Source organism: Tympanuchus pallidicinctus, unplaced genomic scaffold (genome assembly GCF_026119805.1).
Source record: "Tympanuchus pallidicinctus isolate F22 unplaced genomic scaffold, pur_lepc_1.0 scaffold4, whole genome shotgun sequence".
In the NCBI taxonomy this organism is placed as follows: domain Eukaryota; kingdom Metazoa; phylum Chordata; class Aves; order Galliformes; family Phasianidae; genus Tympanuchus; species Tympanuchus pallidicinctus.
The window spans coordinates 41,356,290-41,371,426 of NW_026294758.1; the positions used below are offsets into that span (position 1 = coordinate 41,356,290).

Here is a 15,137-nt window from a genome sequence, read left to right on the forward strand (position 1 = left end):
CAGTCTGCATAGCTCTGCTGAGAAAGACATGTGAGTCCTAGTGGAACGAAATCGTCAAAACTTGCAGTGAATAAGCCAACAAGCTCCAGGGCTGCTTAAGGCAGTGCTGCCAGTGGGGCTGGGGAACAAACCCTCCCCTCTAATCAGCACTGCTAAGTTAAATTTGGAGTCCGATGTCCAGAACTGGGCTCCCCAGCAGAAGAAGGGCATGGATATATTAGAACAGAAAGGGCTGCTGTGATGGCAGCCAGCCTGGAGCATCATGCCCCAAGAGAGGAGGATGAGAGAACTGGGGCTGTTCAGCCTGTAGAAGACAAAGCTCAGGGAGATCTTACCAGTGTGTACAAATACCCCAGCGGACTGAATGAAGAAGATGAAGACAGATTCTGTTTGGAGGTTCACAGTGAAAGAGTGAGAACCGAGGAGCACAAATAAAACATATGAATATCCACCTGAACACAATAAAACTTTTTAGTTGTGAAGGTTGTCAAACACTGGCTAAGATTGCTCAGAGAGGCCATGAAGTTACCACCTGTGGAGGTACTTAAACCTGAATGGGCACAGACCTGGGAAAGGTGCTCAGTGGGACTAGAGAATTTCGGAGGTGCAAATGAGCTTCATAAACCAGTGAAACAAGATAGCAGTACCTTTCAGAAATTCCAAGTCTGCATTTGGACTACTAGAGACTAAGATTAATAGAGATTACAGAGTAAAAGTCTAATTTTTCATGTAGTCAGCCTACTGGTACATTACAATAAATAAAGACCGAGTTCATTTCTATTGAATGGAGTCAGATTTATAAAGTGTTACCTGAATATGTTAGTCTTTATGTGTTTGTTTGTTTGCTTGCTTCTTACTACCCAAATCTAAATTTTCTCTAAGTTTAGCTGGTGTGGTCGTTCACCCTGCTGGGCAGCTAAACTCCACCACACTGCTCTCATTCCCAACCTTCAATGGAAGAAGGGGAGAAAATACAATGGGTAAGGTCTCAAGCGTCAAGATAAGGACAGGGAGATTACTCACCAATTACTGTCATGGGCAAAACAGAATAAATGTGCGGAGATTAATGTAATTTATTTCCTGTTTCTAGTAGTCTAGAGAATTGAAAACAAAAAAAAATTCCCCCATTCACCCTATTCTACCTTCACCTCCTCTGAAGTTCAGGTGGAACTGGCAATGGGAGCTTCAGCCAGATCAGAATACTACATCTCTGCCGCTCCTCCATGGTCCCTGCTCCATGTGGGTCTCCACCATGGAATGCTGTCCTTCCCAAACTAATCCCACATGGGCTTCCCACAGGCTGCAGCAATCCAAGCAGTGCTTCAACACAGCTTCATAAATATTTCCCATCCTTTACAAAGTTGCTGCTGCTGTATAGCACTTTCTCCATGTCTTGAGAATGCTCTCCCAGAGGCACAAGAGTGTCTCTCACTGTCCAGCAGTGAGTTTTCTAGACAGCTGGAACTGGCTCGTATCTAAAACAGGGCAGTTTCTATGTTCTTTTCACAGAAGCCACCCCTGTAACCCCCCTGCTACCAAAACCTTGACACATAAACCCCATAAAGTCAGTTTGTCAGTGACAGTAACAAGCAAATGATCTCCCCGTATTTATCTTGGCTCACAAGCTTTCTCTTCCCATTTTCTCTCCCAGCCCACTGAGAAGGTACCAAGAACAAACCAGTGGATGGATGTCCAGTTCTTTGCTAAAGCTAACCTATGATCATATCTGTACAACAAAGAATATAAACCCTATTTAACTCTGATACAAAACCTTCAAAATACAATTACAAACTAAGTAAGCCTAAGCATTACTTGGTATTTTTTGAAATGCAGCACACTTTAATAGGAAGTAACCTGTCTCCACAAGATTGCATGCTGATCATAATGACATTAACTTTATGTGCTTGATGTTCAGCCTACCCTATTTATGAAGATCATTTTACATATACGGGTTTAAATTCAGAGAAGATAGGTATAGAATAATACAAAAATATCTTTTTTTCACATTTTCAATTAAGGCTTGTGAAACACATTTTCTGAAACAAAATTCTTGTTAGCCAAAGTTAAGCACGAAATGTTTTTAAACAATAAAATAATAATTCACAAAATTTTTCTAGTTATTCTCTCAGTATTTATTTGAAATATCAATATTCCATTATACAGTTTATATATTAAGCAATAGGGAATTGTCATCATTTCACATCATCCAGTACTGAAGTGGCACGTTCAAAGCAGCACATTAAACCTTTGAAAGAGTCTCTATAGTTTAGATAAATAGAACTTTGTGTTACTAAACTAATAGAACTTTTGCATCTGAAAGAACGCTGAGAGGCTAGGCACAGCACTGTACACACCAAGTGCAGTAAGGAGGAAAAAAAAGAGTGAACTAAACATATGGGGAAATGTTTTTGCATATACAGCCACATGTCTTTAATTGCTCAACACAGAAAGAAATAAGTTTTATTTAGTCCTCATTGAGGGCAGAATACACACAAATGATGTTCGAAGAACACATGGCAGACAGAAATGAAAGTAGGGAAGATTGTATTTGGTTGGTTTTCCTCCACAGTGAATGAGTTTACAAAGACTATCTGGTGCTTAAGCAGCATGATTTTGTGCCAAAACTTGACAAGAAACAGTTAACAGTTAAAACTAATAACAGTTTTATCCCCCATCCTGCCCTTCTACTGGCATTTTATTGAGCATGCTCAAGGTTTCTGAAGGGCAAATTCATGTAGTTTCATGAATTCATGGTTCAAGCTTTTTGCTATAGGAATCCCCTTATTATGGTTCAAAGTTTACCTATAGATGGAAATAGGTCTTTTAATAACAATCAAAAATACAAAAATGAGCAGGGACCAGAAGGGCACAAGTACAGTGGTTCACTTTCTGAGAAACCAGAGAGTCTACATTTATACTGTCTCTGTGAGAATAGCAAGCCATTTTGGTCAGAAGATACAATTCTTGTTAGTCATGGTTAAACTCATGTGAACTGTATCACTAGGAAGGGAAAGATGGAATGGCAAGAACTTTTCCCTCTTTTTATAGAGAACTAAGACTGAAAAGTAATACAGTGGTGATAGGCATTATCTTCCCAATGCAATCTTCACTTCCTGCTACTTCACCATGAGTTACCTGTTTGGCTTGCTATCATCTTCCCAGCATCATCTCAGCAGTACTCTGCCTACCACCAGGCCAGTGTGGTCAAGTGGTCTAACCCATACTATGTTGGCTCAGAAGATACCACACATCACCACTACATAGTATAACAACACATAAACCAAAGATGCTCAGTGGGATTTGACGATTCTAACCACTGCAATTTGCACTTGTAAGGTGTAAGAAGCAGCATTTTGAAAGCAGTGGTACTGACATTACTATCTGGAACAGAGGTGGTTGATCAGCTATCTTAATTGGGTAAAGGAACTAGAATATCAACATAATTGATGGGGAAGAAACCTGACTGGCCATGAAGCATTCCTTCATACCAGTTTTCATCAATCTGGTTAGTGAGGGTAATGATATCACCCTCCTTAAATCCCAGCTCCCCTTCATTTTCTGGTTCGAAGTCATACAGAGCTCGGCAGCATGGCTGATCCATGTGAGCACCTATGGAGAAGAAACAGAAAGAAATAATGTTTTAAAATCCCAGCAGTTACCTTTTTAACCTTGTATTTTGTATAGATTTTGCTGTTTATATTGTATTTCACATGGTGATGAGACAGCCCCTTGACAGCATCTAAATCTGGACTGCTAAACTGTATTAGAAGATAGTTACCAGCTTTTGGCAGTTGGGAATACTGAAAGAACTAAACTACATTCAAGCCCACACTTAAAAGAACAAGTACTATCAGTTCGGGATCTAATTTTTATCTGTTGGCAAAACACAAAAAATGAAGCAAAAGCCCAAATGTATTTCCAGCTTTACTGGCACAGAAATGCTTTGTCTATGTCTCAGGGAAACAGTGAAAGGGTATCTAAAAATAACAGCAAAATAAAACTGTGTCTTTATTTCGAATCTTCATTAGTACAGCTATGCGTATATGCTCCTGACCTCATCAATTTTTGTATGAGGTTTCCAAAGAAAAGCTTCTCATCCCTATGAAATGACTGATGATTACAGAGCCATCAGAACTGGTTTGGAACAGGTTCAAAATGGAATGCTTTCTAATACGATATTTCACGAACATCTAACCATAAACCATTTAGCATGGCCAATGAATATTATTATAATTATTATATAAGACTTTAATTGGTTATATGAAATCTAGAAATTTTATTTTCTCCTTGTTCTCCCATCCTCTCTCAATCCCCAAAGATTCTATAGCTTTAAGCTTACCAAAAGCACAATTGTTCATAGTCAAAATATTTAGGATTTATCAGCACTAAAATGTATTAAGCTTATATCTCTATCTGATTTTCCGTAGTGAAAGTCTGTGCACTTCCACTGGTCAGAATCTAATGATATGTGCCTCTAAATCATGCCAATTCTATGAATATGTGTTTCAACATTTTCACATGAACCAGTTTCAGGATGAATTGATTTCAGATTCAGACTTTTTAAGTATTCATTTCAACTGCTCCTTGTAGCTAGAAGATCCATGCTTGAGCTATTTTAGGATAAGAATATTCTATTTCTATAGACGTCAGTAGAGCAAGATTTAATGCAAAGAGGAAATCTTTGAATAAACTAACACCAATGTACATCAAGGAATTTTAAAAGAAGATGTTTCTCTAAAAATAACGAGCCCCTCAAAATAAAGAACTCCTACTCAAGAAAACGTTAAATACTGCTCTCTGAAAGGAAAAGCACAAGCCTGAGAGATACAGGAATATCAGCTTGTACAACCTTATCACAAAGAAGTGTTCATGACACCACAAAAACACAAGTGAAGAAGAAAATTGTGGTGGTATGACATGGAGATTTTCACTATACAAGACTGAAGCTACAACTCATGCACAAGGAATCCCCAGTTTAACTCCCATCCCTTGTCTACATAATCACAAAACTACTAGTTTACAAGACCACTTCCAGTTGCCAAACGAAGATAAGGTTGCTGCATATATCTGGAAGTTTAAACACTCACACTGGATACTATGAGAAGGAAGAAAATCCTGACTAATAATCTAGTGAAAAACATTTAATCTTGCAACATAAGGTGTGTTAGCAATTGTCAATGAGGTCAGTTGCAATATTTGAGGTCAGGGTCTGGGAAGAGGACGACCGTCATCATAAAATGTATCAAAAGAATGTTATTGTGAGGAACATGTGATAAGGCTTTCAGAGTAAGTGCTGATAGGAAATGAAATACATCTTGAAGATACTAATGAAGTACAATGATATAAATGTTTTCACCTTGTATATGCTGCTCACCAATGGACAAATAACATACCTCATTTGCCTTTGTTTCCGGTTTAGTGATTTTTAATTTCAAGTTACATGTACCATAATGCCTGTTTTTAAAAAGTAGTATAAGATTATGGAGATTTTCAGTGTTTCAGAGTTCTGTATTTTTTGGAAAACTACAGTTGATCTCTGAGTTTTCTAAATGCCTGTTCTATGATCTGTATTTCAAGAGGAGTTTAGTATGGCAGTAACTCTTTTTACTTCTAGTACTAAGGACATTTTTAATCCAAAGATGGATGATCCATCTATGTTTTTCTGCCTGAGGAAATGAGTGTTTTACAAAAAATTCTGTACTGTGCTTTGCAACCAGCCTAGGTCTTTCAGTAGAATAATGTAGTTAATTCAAACAATTCAAATAGTTCACCTGTATTATATTAATTCTCATTTTCCTTACTAAGGAAGAACTAGCTTCTAAGAGGAACATCCACACTGTAGGAAAATTCAGCTAGATTTGGCCTTTTTTTTCTTTGTTCTCATTGCTACTGCTGTTACCTGCTGGTTTTGGAGTGGTGGCATGGGATATTCCTCCATTGTGCTGGGTATTGTCACCACCAGTTGTGAAATCCAGGCTCATGCGAGGTTTGGGTTGGTATTCTCTTTTGGGCTGAGATGAAGCCTCTTTTATTCTGTGAAAACATGAAATTAGTCAAATGTCAAGGCTTACTTCCTTGAACAAACAGATGAGATGCATCAAACAATATTTCTGAGGCTAAAAGTTAATATTTGTCGATCAGCCAGTCTAAACAAGTTTTGGCAATTGGGGTAATTGTTGTTTAACCCATTAGTTTAAATTATCATGTGACATGAGTATGCCACTAATTTAATCATTTTTCTTTTCCCTTAAGAATTAGCATTTTGGGCCAAGATCCTTTTAACAATAACAAGAGCTCCTAATGAAGAAAACCTTGTGATATGATCTAGCAGTGCTTAGAGAATAGCTCTATACTTATTTTTAGATTGACTGAAGCTAGTTATTTTGCTGCCACTGCTGTCATTCCTTGACTGTTCAGCAGTTTAATGCCAATCCTTGTCATTTTATGAGGAGACTATGTGAGAACGTATTGACTTCTGCTGCAGACTTTTTCACCTGTAATTGGGAATTCTTGCTTCATAGAGACACACAACTCAAGTTTTCCTGACTCGCAGAATAAAAATGTTACGCATCATTCATTTCATTTTACTCTTCAAATTGAGAAATCCATAATTTCTAGCAAAGAGCGCCTTTTCAGATTCCTGGCTAGACAGAATTCTAGCAATTTATGCAGAACAACTTCCCATACTGTTTCTAATATCATGTAGGGAAGAATAGCTGAGTCAAGACCTCTCCATTCAAACTAAAGGTTGGTTTCTCTCATCTTTTCTAGGCTGGCCCTAGATTCATGGTTAATAAAATATTTTTATTTATTTACTGAAAAAGCTGCTTATATCTTAACCTGTTCTCATCCTGAAAACGAGAGTCTCCTCACTATTCAAAATACTACCAATATTAGTCAATCCTAGAGACTGCTTTCTTCTTCAGAAACAAAATAAATTCACATATATAAGTAGAAAGCAATGAAGTTAACAAAGGAACTTTAATAAAAAAGGCTTTGTTGCATTTCATTCATTTATAAAAGTTGTTTTTTGGTGTTTTTTTTTTTTGTTGTTTTTTTTTTGAAACCATAAAGCATTGAAAAAAATAGATTTAACCAGTAATTACTTGTAATACTTCTGTTAAGAAACAACCATTTTTCATATTTCATGAACTTGAAGGTGATACTTTTACTGACTAAATAAAAGTTACCTAAAAGCTTAGCATAAGCTTTTTTTCTTAAGAAAAGAAATATCTCCAAGGAAACTGTTCCTGTTTCCTAGCTGCTCTGTCATGATTCTCTGTCTTGATAGCTGAAGCTTCCTTCTGCTTGCTGAAAAAGAGAGTTTAAAAGGAATAGCCTTTCCATGACTTTCCTGAATTCACTGTGTTTTTAAATTTCTTTTGTTTGCTGTTTTTTTTTTGTTGTTGTTGTTTATATCACATTCTTTTAAAATTATTTGAGCATGATTTTAAAGAAGATGCTCTTAACAGCAAGAAGACAAGAGCATGAACAAAGTGCATTCACATCTTTTAATATCATCTGCAAAATCAGCAATATGCACTGTAGATTCTGTAAGATTGAACAGAGTCAGATTTGCTCAGCTTAAAAGTAAAGCATTATTTATTTTGTGGTCCATAACTAAAAAATCAATCAAAAAAATGAAGAATTATTTCTTCTTGGTTGCTTGCTTACTACCACAGGAAATGACAGGTATTTGAATAATAACAGCTTGACATCTCTGCTTAATGCCTTGCACAAACAGATCACAATGCATTAACTTGTGCCCAGTGGTGTGAAGTGGACAATTTACAATTTAGGATTGCACAGTATGCTTATGTAGGGTGGGTTTTTTTATTATGATTATTTTATTCTGGGTAATCAGTAATAGTAATCTGATGCAAGGCCCTTGAAGTTAAGTCAAAGCAAGACCATTCAGCAGAAGTTCCAAAAGAACAAATAATTATCTAATAATCTGAAATTAATTATCTGAAATCATCTTATCTGACACAAGATGAGAAATCTGTTGTGAAGACAGGAATCATCAGTTTGTTGCATAACTTATGGACTACAAAACAACCTACACCCGAGAACTTTTTAATGTTTTCTGTGCAGTATGTGAATTACATTCTTCATTTGAAAGTGTAGAAAATCATTCTGTTAGCTCCTCAAGCAGGCCTGTAAACTGCAGCCAGAAACAGAAACTCGTGATCTCAAAAAAACTTCAAGAGTTAGAACTGGATGAGGCTTACAGACTACATATTCTGAAAAAACAAATACTGGCAGATCCAGTACCACCAGAAACTAGATGTACAGAAGTGACAAAAAACAGCAAAGAATTATCTGCAACCAAAGTGTTGCCTTCATGTAGTATATGAAGACAGGGAATCATGGCTAGCTTTTAGGAGTATCCTTTCAGAAACATGTGGAATCAATGCTATGTTTCCTTGAAGGATGTGTAGGAGATTGGTGAACTTTTAATAAATGTTACGTTCCTCATCTCAAAGCCATACAATCTACTTTGTGTTGATAGAAAAAAAAAAAAAAAGAAAAAAAAAGAAAAAAAAAAAGGAAGTTTTAAAAAACACTGCATTGATTTAGCAATCGAATCGTAGTTAAGTGGATGGAAGAGGTAAACTCAGTTAAGTGTGATTTGATTGGGAAAAAAAAACTGACGATTATTTAACAAGGTGGCAATTACATGGTACTGGGAGATCCCCTTCAGCTAGAATGTAAAATATACTCTTTTTCTAGCAGACATTAAAATCTCTGAAAAGACAACTTCACATGAATGGAAATGAAAACAAAATTGTATGTACAACTGGCATCCAGTGCATCTAAACATATGTATTCAATTAAATACAATTAATAGCCCTAGTGTAGTGAGATTCTGCCTTCAACTCAGATCTCATTCAGTCATACTCAGAAGTATTTGCATCTTTGAAATACATAAATCTCAATTTGTGGTTGCCTACTGAGATCATTTTCCTTTCATAACCATACAATTACCACATTCCAAAAAAACCAAGCTTTTGTATTCTATTCATAGATTCTATTCTGCCTCTGCAACACATAAAAACCAGTTCAATAAACTTAGAAAAAGAGCAATACCTGTCTTCAAGCTTAGAAGTAACTCGCTGAAGGATCTGTGTGGCCTGCTTGTGGTACTCCAGCTGGGCTTGTACAAGAGCAGAAAGCTGGCTCACTTGTTCAATCTGATGATTGACATGAAAACATATCTTAGGTCACATCATTACACATCAGTAACAGAAAACAAACAATATCACACTGAAACTGCAAGGGCAGCCTTAATTTTTTCTTCAAAAATTTTATTTCTCCTTGTAGTTCAAGAACAATTACATATTAGCCTTTATGGACTACCATGTCTGGTTATGACATGATCAGGAATGGTGATGAAAGCTCTTCTCTGTTGATTATCTCCAGTGTCTATCTGCATAAACAACAGCCTACAGATCTTCTTTGTTCCAAAAATACTTTCACTCAGAAAGTCAAAATGAGACTAAAATTAAAGCATAATACATCTTCTCCATTGCAACCTCTGGTGTCTCGGAGGGACACAAAACCACAAGGATCACAGATATCCCTCTTTTGTATTCTGGGTTACAGAAGATGCAATGCTCCTTTGGATATAGGTTATTTGTAGTGAAGACAGACAGCATTTTACTTCATAAAGAACAGACCAGCGAAAACTCTTGTGAGGGGAGCACCTCTCCAATGAAGAAAGGCCAAAGGAGCTGAGGTTATTCAGCCTGGAGAAGAGAAGGCCGAAGGGAAACCTCACTGTGGTATTTTAATAAAGGGCACTTACAAGAACGATTTAGAGAGGTTTTTCTACACTTTGACAATGACTGGACAAAGGGGAACACTTTTAAGCTGAAAGACAATAGGTTTAGATTAGAACCTCAGAAGAAATTTTTCACTATGGAAGAGGTAAGGCATTGGAACAGGTTGCTTAGAGAATCTGTGGGTCCACCATCTCTGGAGGTTGGATGGTGTCCTAGGCAGGGTGATCTGGTGGGTGGAAACTCTGCCCATGGCATGGGGCTTGTAACTGGATGGTCTTTAAGGTCTCTTCCAACTCAAGCCATTCTATGATTCTAATATTCTATTATTCCATGTATTTCTCAGCAGTTTCTATGATGCACAATGCCTCAGTGGTGTATCAAAAGCCTGGACTATCTGGTCATATAGGGTAGTCCCTTAATAGAAACATTAAAATTGAAAATTCAATACACTAGTTTCATTTTGCAAATGTGTTCATTCTTTTAATATCTCCTTTAGAGCGCTCAGGAAACAAAAATGAGCTATTAAGTTATGTGCGAATTTAAACTTTTAATAAATCCAGTCATTTATTTAAACAACAAACTTCAACTGTAATGTATAGTTGTTTGTTTTGTTTTGTTTTGTTTTTCCTCCAGAACAGGTAGATTTATTTCTAGTTTGATTTTACAGTTACATTACTTACACAAAGAGAATTTAAAAACCTGATAGATGCAAAATCCTAAACCAGTCTCTAAGCGAAAAAGTAGGCTTCATAGTCAGGTTTCAGCAGTCATATTAACTCTGCTTTCCTATTTCCTACTGCATTTCTTTAGGGCGGAGATCAAGACAGTTGTGCATTTATCATCTCTGATCTTTACCAGTCCTCTCAGCAGCATATGGACTTGAGCAAAAGCCTCAGATTAAACTCCACAACCACAGCCAGGTAAAAATCATGATTTGCATTTATGTCATTCTAAGAAGGAAGATATTTTGTCTTTTTAACTAATACTGTTTGGTTAGGAAGCACAGTGGTAGTATAGGGGATTTATGTTCCTTATCACTTATCCATCAAGTACTTATTAAATCAGTCTCATATGCGCATGCTGTACATTAACACAGCTTCTGAGCCTATCACTGAGTGCAATGAAGTAGGAAGTACTTTCTCATTTTAAAGTTATAGGACTCTATGGCATCAACAGATTTAGAAGCTTTAGACTCCTTTAGATTGCCTTCACTGCTGAACCAGCATCTTTCACTTAGCTCAGAGTATAAACAAGGGGTATCTCACATCCATCTCCAGAAGGTTGAACATGCTTGACTCAGCAATTTCTTTTGATTCATCAAACTTCTCTAGAGCTTGGCGAAGCTCTTCATCAGGGAGCTTGCCCTGTCTTTTCTTCTTGTAATCAAAATCCAGACGCCGACCTTCCATTTTCTTTAGGTGATGCTGAAAACCAAAAATGCAAAAGAATAAATAAGAATAAAGAGTGTTTCCCAACTCCCCTTGCCTTTCTCTACCATGGGCTCTCTGTAATGTAACTGATACACCACGTACATTTACAAATATGTGCTGTTTGCCATATGTCATCCCTTTCTGAGACAGAAAAAGCAGTACAATTAGGTGGTCTTACATCTCTTTTACTACTTTCCAAATATGAAAGATATTCAGCACTAAAACAGGCTACATACAATGAATAAATACTGTTGATACTTATACTAAATATATGAAAGTTTCTGACATTAAACTCTCTTTGGCTTGCTAAACACTTTTCATGAGCAAAGCAACACAGAATACACTTTTAATTACTTTCATCAGATCATCAGAGTATCTTAATGCTATCTTCTATTGAAAATTCTCTGGTGTATTAATTGACAGATCACTCTTGTCATTCCATTTTGCACTTGCCATGCCACACTGGCCAAAAGGTAATATTTCTAGTCAGAAAACTTAAGATCTTTACTTTTCCTCAGAAAAATCAATTTGTCATCTATTATGATTACTTTATCAGTTTTGTAAATTGTATCAGACTGCCTAAGACATCTTTGTTCCTTGTTTATTTAACCATGTGAAAGAATCAATGATCTTTTCACACAGATGGTACAGAATGTACGTAGATGATACAAATTACAGTACTGTGTTAATGCCTACCAAGGTTTGATGATGCTAATCTCAAAAAGTTCATTTTTGATCTTCCTGACTCTGAACAGAGAGACAGCCATGAAAAGGAAAATTCAAAGCAAAAGAGACTAAGATCATTTGTGAATCTAAGAGTTCTTTTTAAAGTACACAACTAACAGATTTTGTATATATACACACAGAGTAAATATATTCATATATAGATACGCTCCGTAAGGTTGGCACTATGAAAATGCCACAATGATGACAATACCTGTATTTCTCTCAGATCTTTGTCATGGAGATTCTGAAGTGGGTCAATGAAGTTTTGTTTCACTTCCATGTCTAAAGAGTCTTTGACCTCAGAGAGCTCCTTCATTGCTTCTCCCACATCTGCAAGTGCTGGTCCTGAAAAAAGATTTTCACTACATCTTAAAATAACTTGGTTCCAATGCACATAACTGACTCATGGATTTAGTTAGCATTCCATTTTCACCTTCAAGTTTAGGAAAGAAATACAGTATGATGCACCATGTGAAAGGGTAACAAGTATTTTACACTTGCACAGCCCCCAGAACTTATGCTTTGTGACACAGCTGAACTTGAGAATTCACATTGCATACAGTCTGCCTCCTCACACATCAATTTATGCATTCATTTGTTGCTGTGCTGAAGGAAGCATTGGAAAATAATCATCTTTATTTGCTCCAGAATGGTCTCAACATTAGATTTCGTATACAAAGAGTATTTATGCAAGTCAAAATTTTCCTATTTGTATCAGTTAAAACATTGTCAATTTCAAATGTAAAAACAGCTAACCACTGTTTTCTTTTTATTTGATGAAAGATTCATTTAATGAAACTCCCAAGTTCATACACTTAGCAAAGTTAATAAAAGTCAGTAAGAATTAGCTGTCTGAGGTTCACAAAAATTACTGTTCTGGTTTATCTCCTCTGAACGAAAATAAAAGCAAGAAGCTAAAAAATACTCTCCCAGTTTAAGGTGTAAGTTGGTGGAAGAAAGTCTACTTTCAAAGAATACTAAGGGTCTGAAAACTTAAAAATGCAAGAAATCAGGAAGACATTTATTTCCCAAACAGGGGATGAATGCCAGGGATGCACAGTAAAACTAAAGAGTCTGCCAAATCTGGGTGAAGAGTGACAAACAGTTACAATAGCTGTGATTGGTTAAGAATGTCAAAATAATTCCTATATCTATTCTGCCGTGTGCTAATATAGTCACTAAGGTATGTAGAGCAATCTGCACAAACTAAATTCCATTAGTTCTCCATTTTCCCTTTAAGAATGTATTTGAAAATTAGCAAGTAAGAGGCAACCAATTAAAACAAAAAACAAAAAACACACAATTAAATAATCTCTAGTACAAATAAGGCCACATCAGCCAAGATAGTCAGCTCCTAGTCAACAAGCAAGATAGTGCCTTTTCTATTGCTGATGTCTTTAAGCCGGAAACAATATACTGTGAAGATTCAAATAGGAAATAGAATTTTTGAAATCCTACTTGAGTGTTCAGTGTTGACAGATAAAAATAGCAAGAGAGAAGCCTGAGCAGTTATGACAGAGATAAGGGAACCTGCTGCAAATATTACTCTTCTAATTAGACTCCTGCTGTGGATGAACATGATATAAAATCTTGGTATAACACGTCTCACTCCGGCAGCTGTAAACTCATTTGAAACTTGAGTAAGGGGAAAGGCTTTACAGAAAAAACAGTTGGTAACTAGTGCCTTAATTATTTAAGATGGCCAGGAAAAAAAGGCCAAAATACAAGGAATTACGTTTAAATTTATTTTTTTTTTAAACTATTAGCTTTAATTCTTTGCCTGTAATGAAGACAGTAGCAAGAGTTATAATTTTTTTGTCTGAGGACAAAAAACAGGTCACACTGAAAGTAATGCCTCCTACTTATTTTCATGAAAACTACAATAGATAACAACACTATTTGAAAGAGAAAATTCTCAGCTACAAAACACTATTCTTCAAAATAGGTACTACCATTAGCTATGTTTTTTTGCCAGTAATATACAAGCACCTGCTGTTTGGAATGTGGGTTGTCTTTCACATCGCTCTTGCCACTGTTGAAACACACTATCCACTGCCTCACTGTGCTCACATCCACTGTTTGGTCTCCACAAACATTCAACATCAAGGAAAGTCAGTGGGTGCTTTTTTTCCACATGAAGGAACTCAATTCCACACCGTTGCTTCAGATGCACTTCCATGTCAGACATCATTTTGTCAGATTGCCTCTCTGCTGCCATCTGTCACATGGCAACAACATGGAATACTAGTGGGAAGGTTCAGCTTCTACTGCTGTACCACCAACATCCGCTGCTAATGTTGTGGGCCAACATAACAAAATAGAAGGCATTATTTTCAGAGCAGCCCTTATAATTCACAGACAGTAATAACCTTTTCTGAACACATATATCTTCCATCAAAATATAGTCCCTGTAGCACAATCTACATTAAAGCCTAAAGCCTGTATTGATATGGTTCTAAGTGGAAACAATTCGATTTTCATTTGTGAGAAAATATCTCTAGTCCAAACCCACAGAAAATACTGGATCCACATAATGTCAGCAGACCTAGGCCAATCTCAAAGTAGAAGTCTGATGGAGCTGAACATGAGATTCTTGCATAATTTCTTTCTTTATGAAACCATAAGACTTTAATGACGAAAATTACATTAAATTTTGTTATCATTTTTATTCTGGCGTAATGGAAACAGAAGTAATCAAATTACCAAAGTTGCATTCTTCTCCAAGTTCTCGGCCAAATTTCAGCATTGCATCTGCCAGCAAGGCTTCAGCCTGAGGGTAACCCGGTCCTTTTTCCTGGCCTCGAATTTTTGACATAGTGTTGATCATACTGAGTTTAGCTCTGGAAGCTGAAACAGGAAGGTGACAGAGGTTATACAATATTATATAGAAATGTCTGAAATGTCTGTTCACCTGAAATGTTACCGTGTATGCAACGATTGATGCACCGGCGCTCTAAATTTATTTAAGCTTCCTACAGTGTGTTTGAAAAACATTGTCCAAATTTGGGATCGAGCACTGATTGTCAGGAATGATCTCTGGAGCAAGGAAACAAAACATTGTCAATCACTGACTTTTTCTTTTGCTAGTAGTCCAGAGAAGAGGCTCAGCCCTTGTTTTTAAATCAAAGCCTCCCTTGAAACGACACAGATAGAAGAATGCCAAGAAAAACTGCCAAGATATCATGTTTGATGTGTT

The 15,137-nt window shown here is 36.5% G+C and overlaps 1 protein-coding gene across 1 annotated transcript in view; it reads right to left on the reverse strand.

Moving 5' to 3' along the window:
- Positions 1–512: 512 nt before the first annotated feature.
- Positions 513–15,137, reverse strand: part of SH3GL2 (SH3 domain containing GRB2 like 2, endophilin A1) — an 88,321-nt gene continuing 73,696 nt past the window's right edge. The window contains exons 4-9 of the mRNA XM_052701119.1: positions 14,645–14,788; positions 12,153–12,286; positions 11,051–11,209; positions 9,091–9,194; positions 5,900–6,033; positions 513–3,609 (exon numbers count right to left, since the gene is read on the reverse strand). Coding sequence (XP_052557079.1) covers positions 3,410–3,609; positions 5,900–6,033; positions 9,091–9,194; positions 11,051–11,209; positions 12,153–12,286; positions 14,645–14,788 — 875 coding nt within the window. The 3' untranslated portion in view covers positions 513–3,409. The remainder of the gene's footprint in view (positions 3,610–5,899; positions 6,034–9,090; positions 9,195–11,050; positions 11,210–12,152; positions 12,287–14,644; positions 14,789–15,137) is intronic.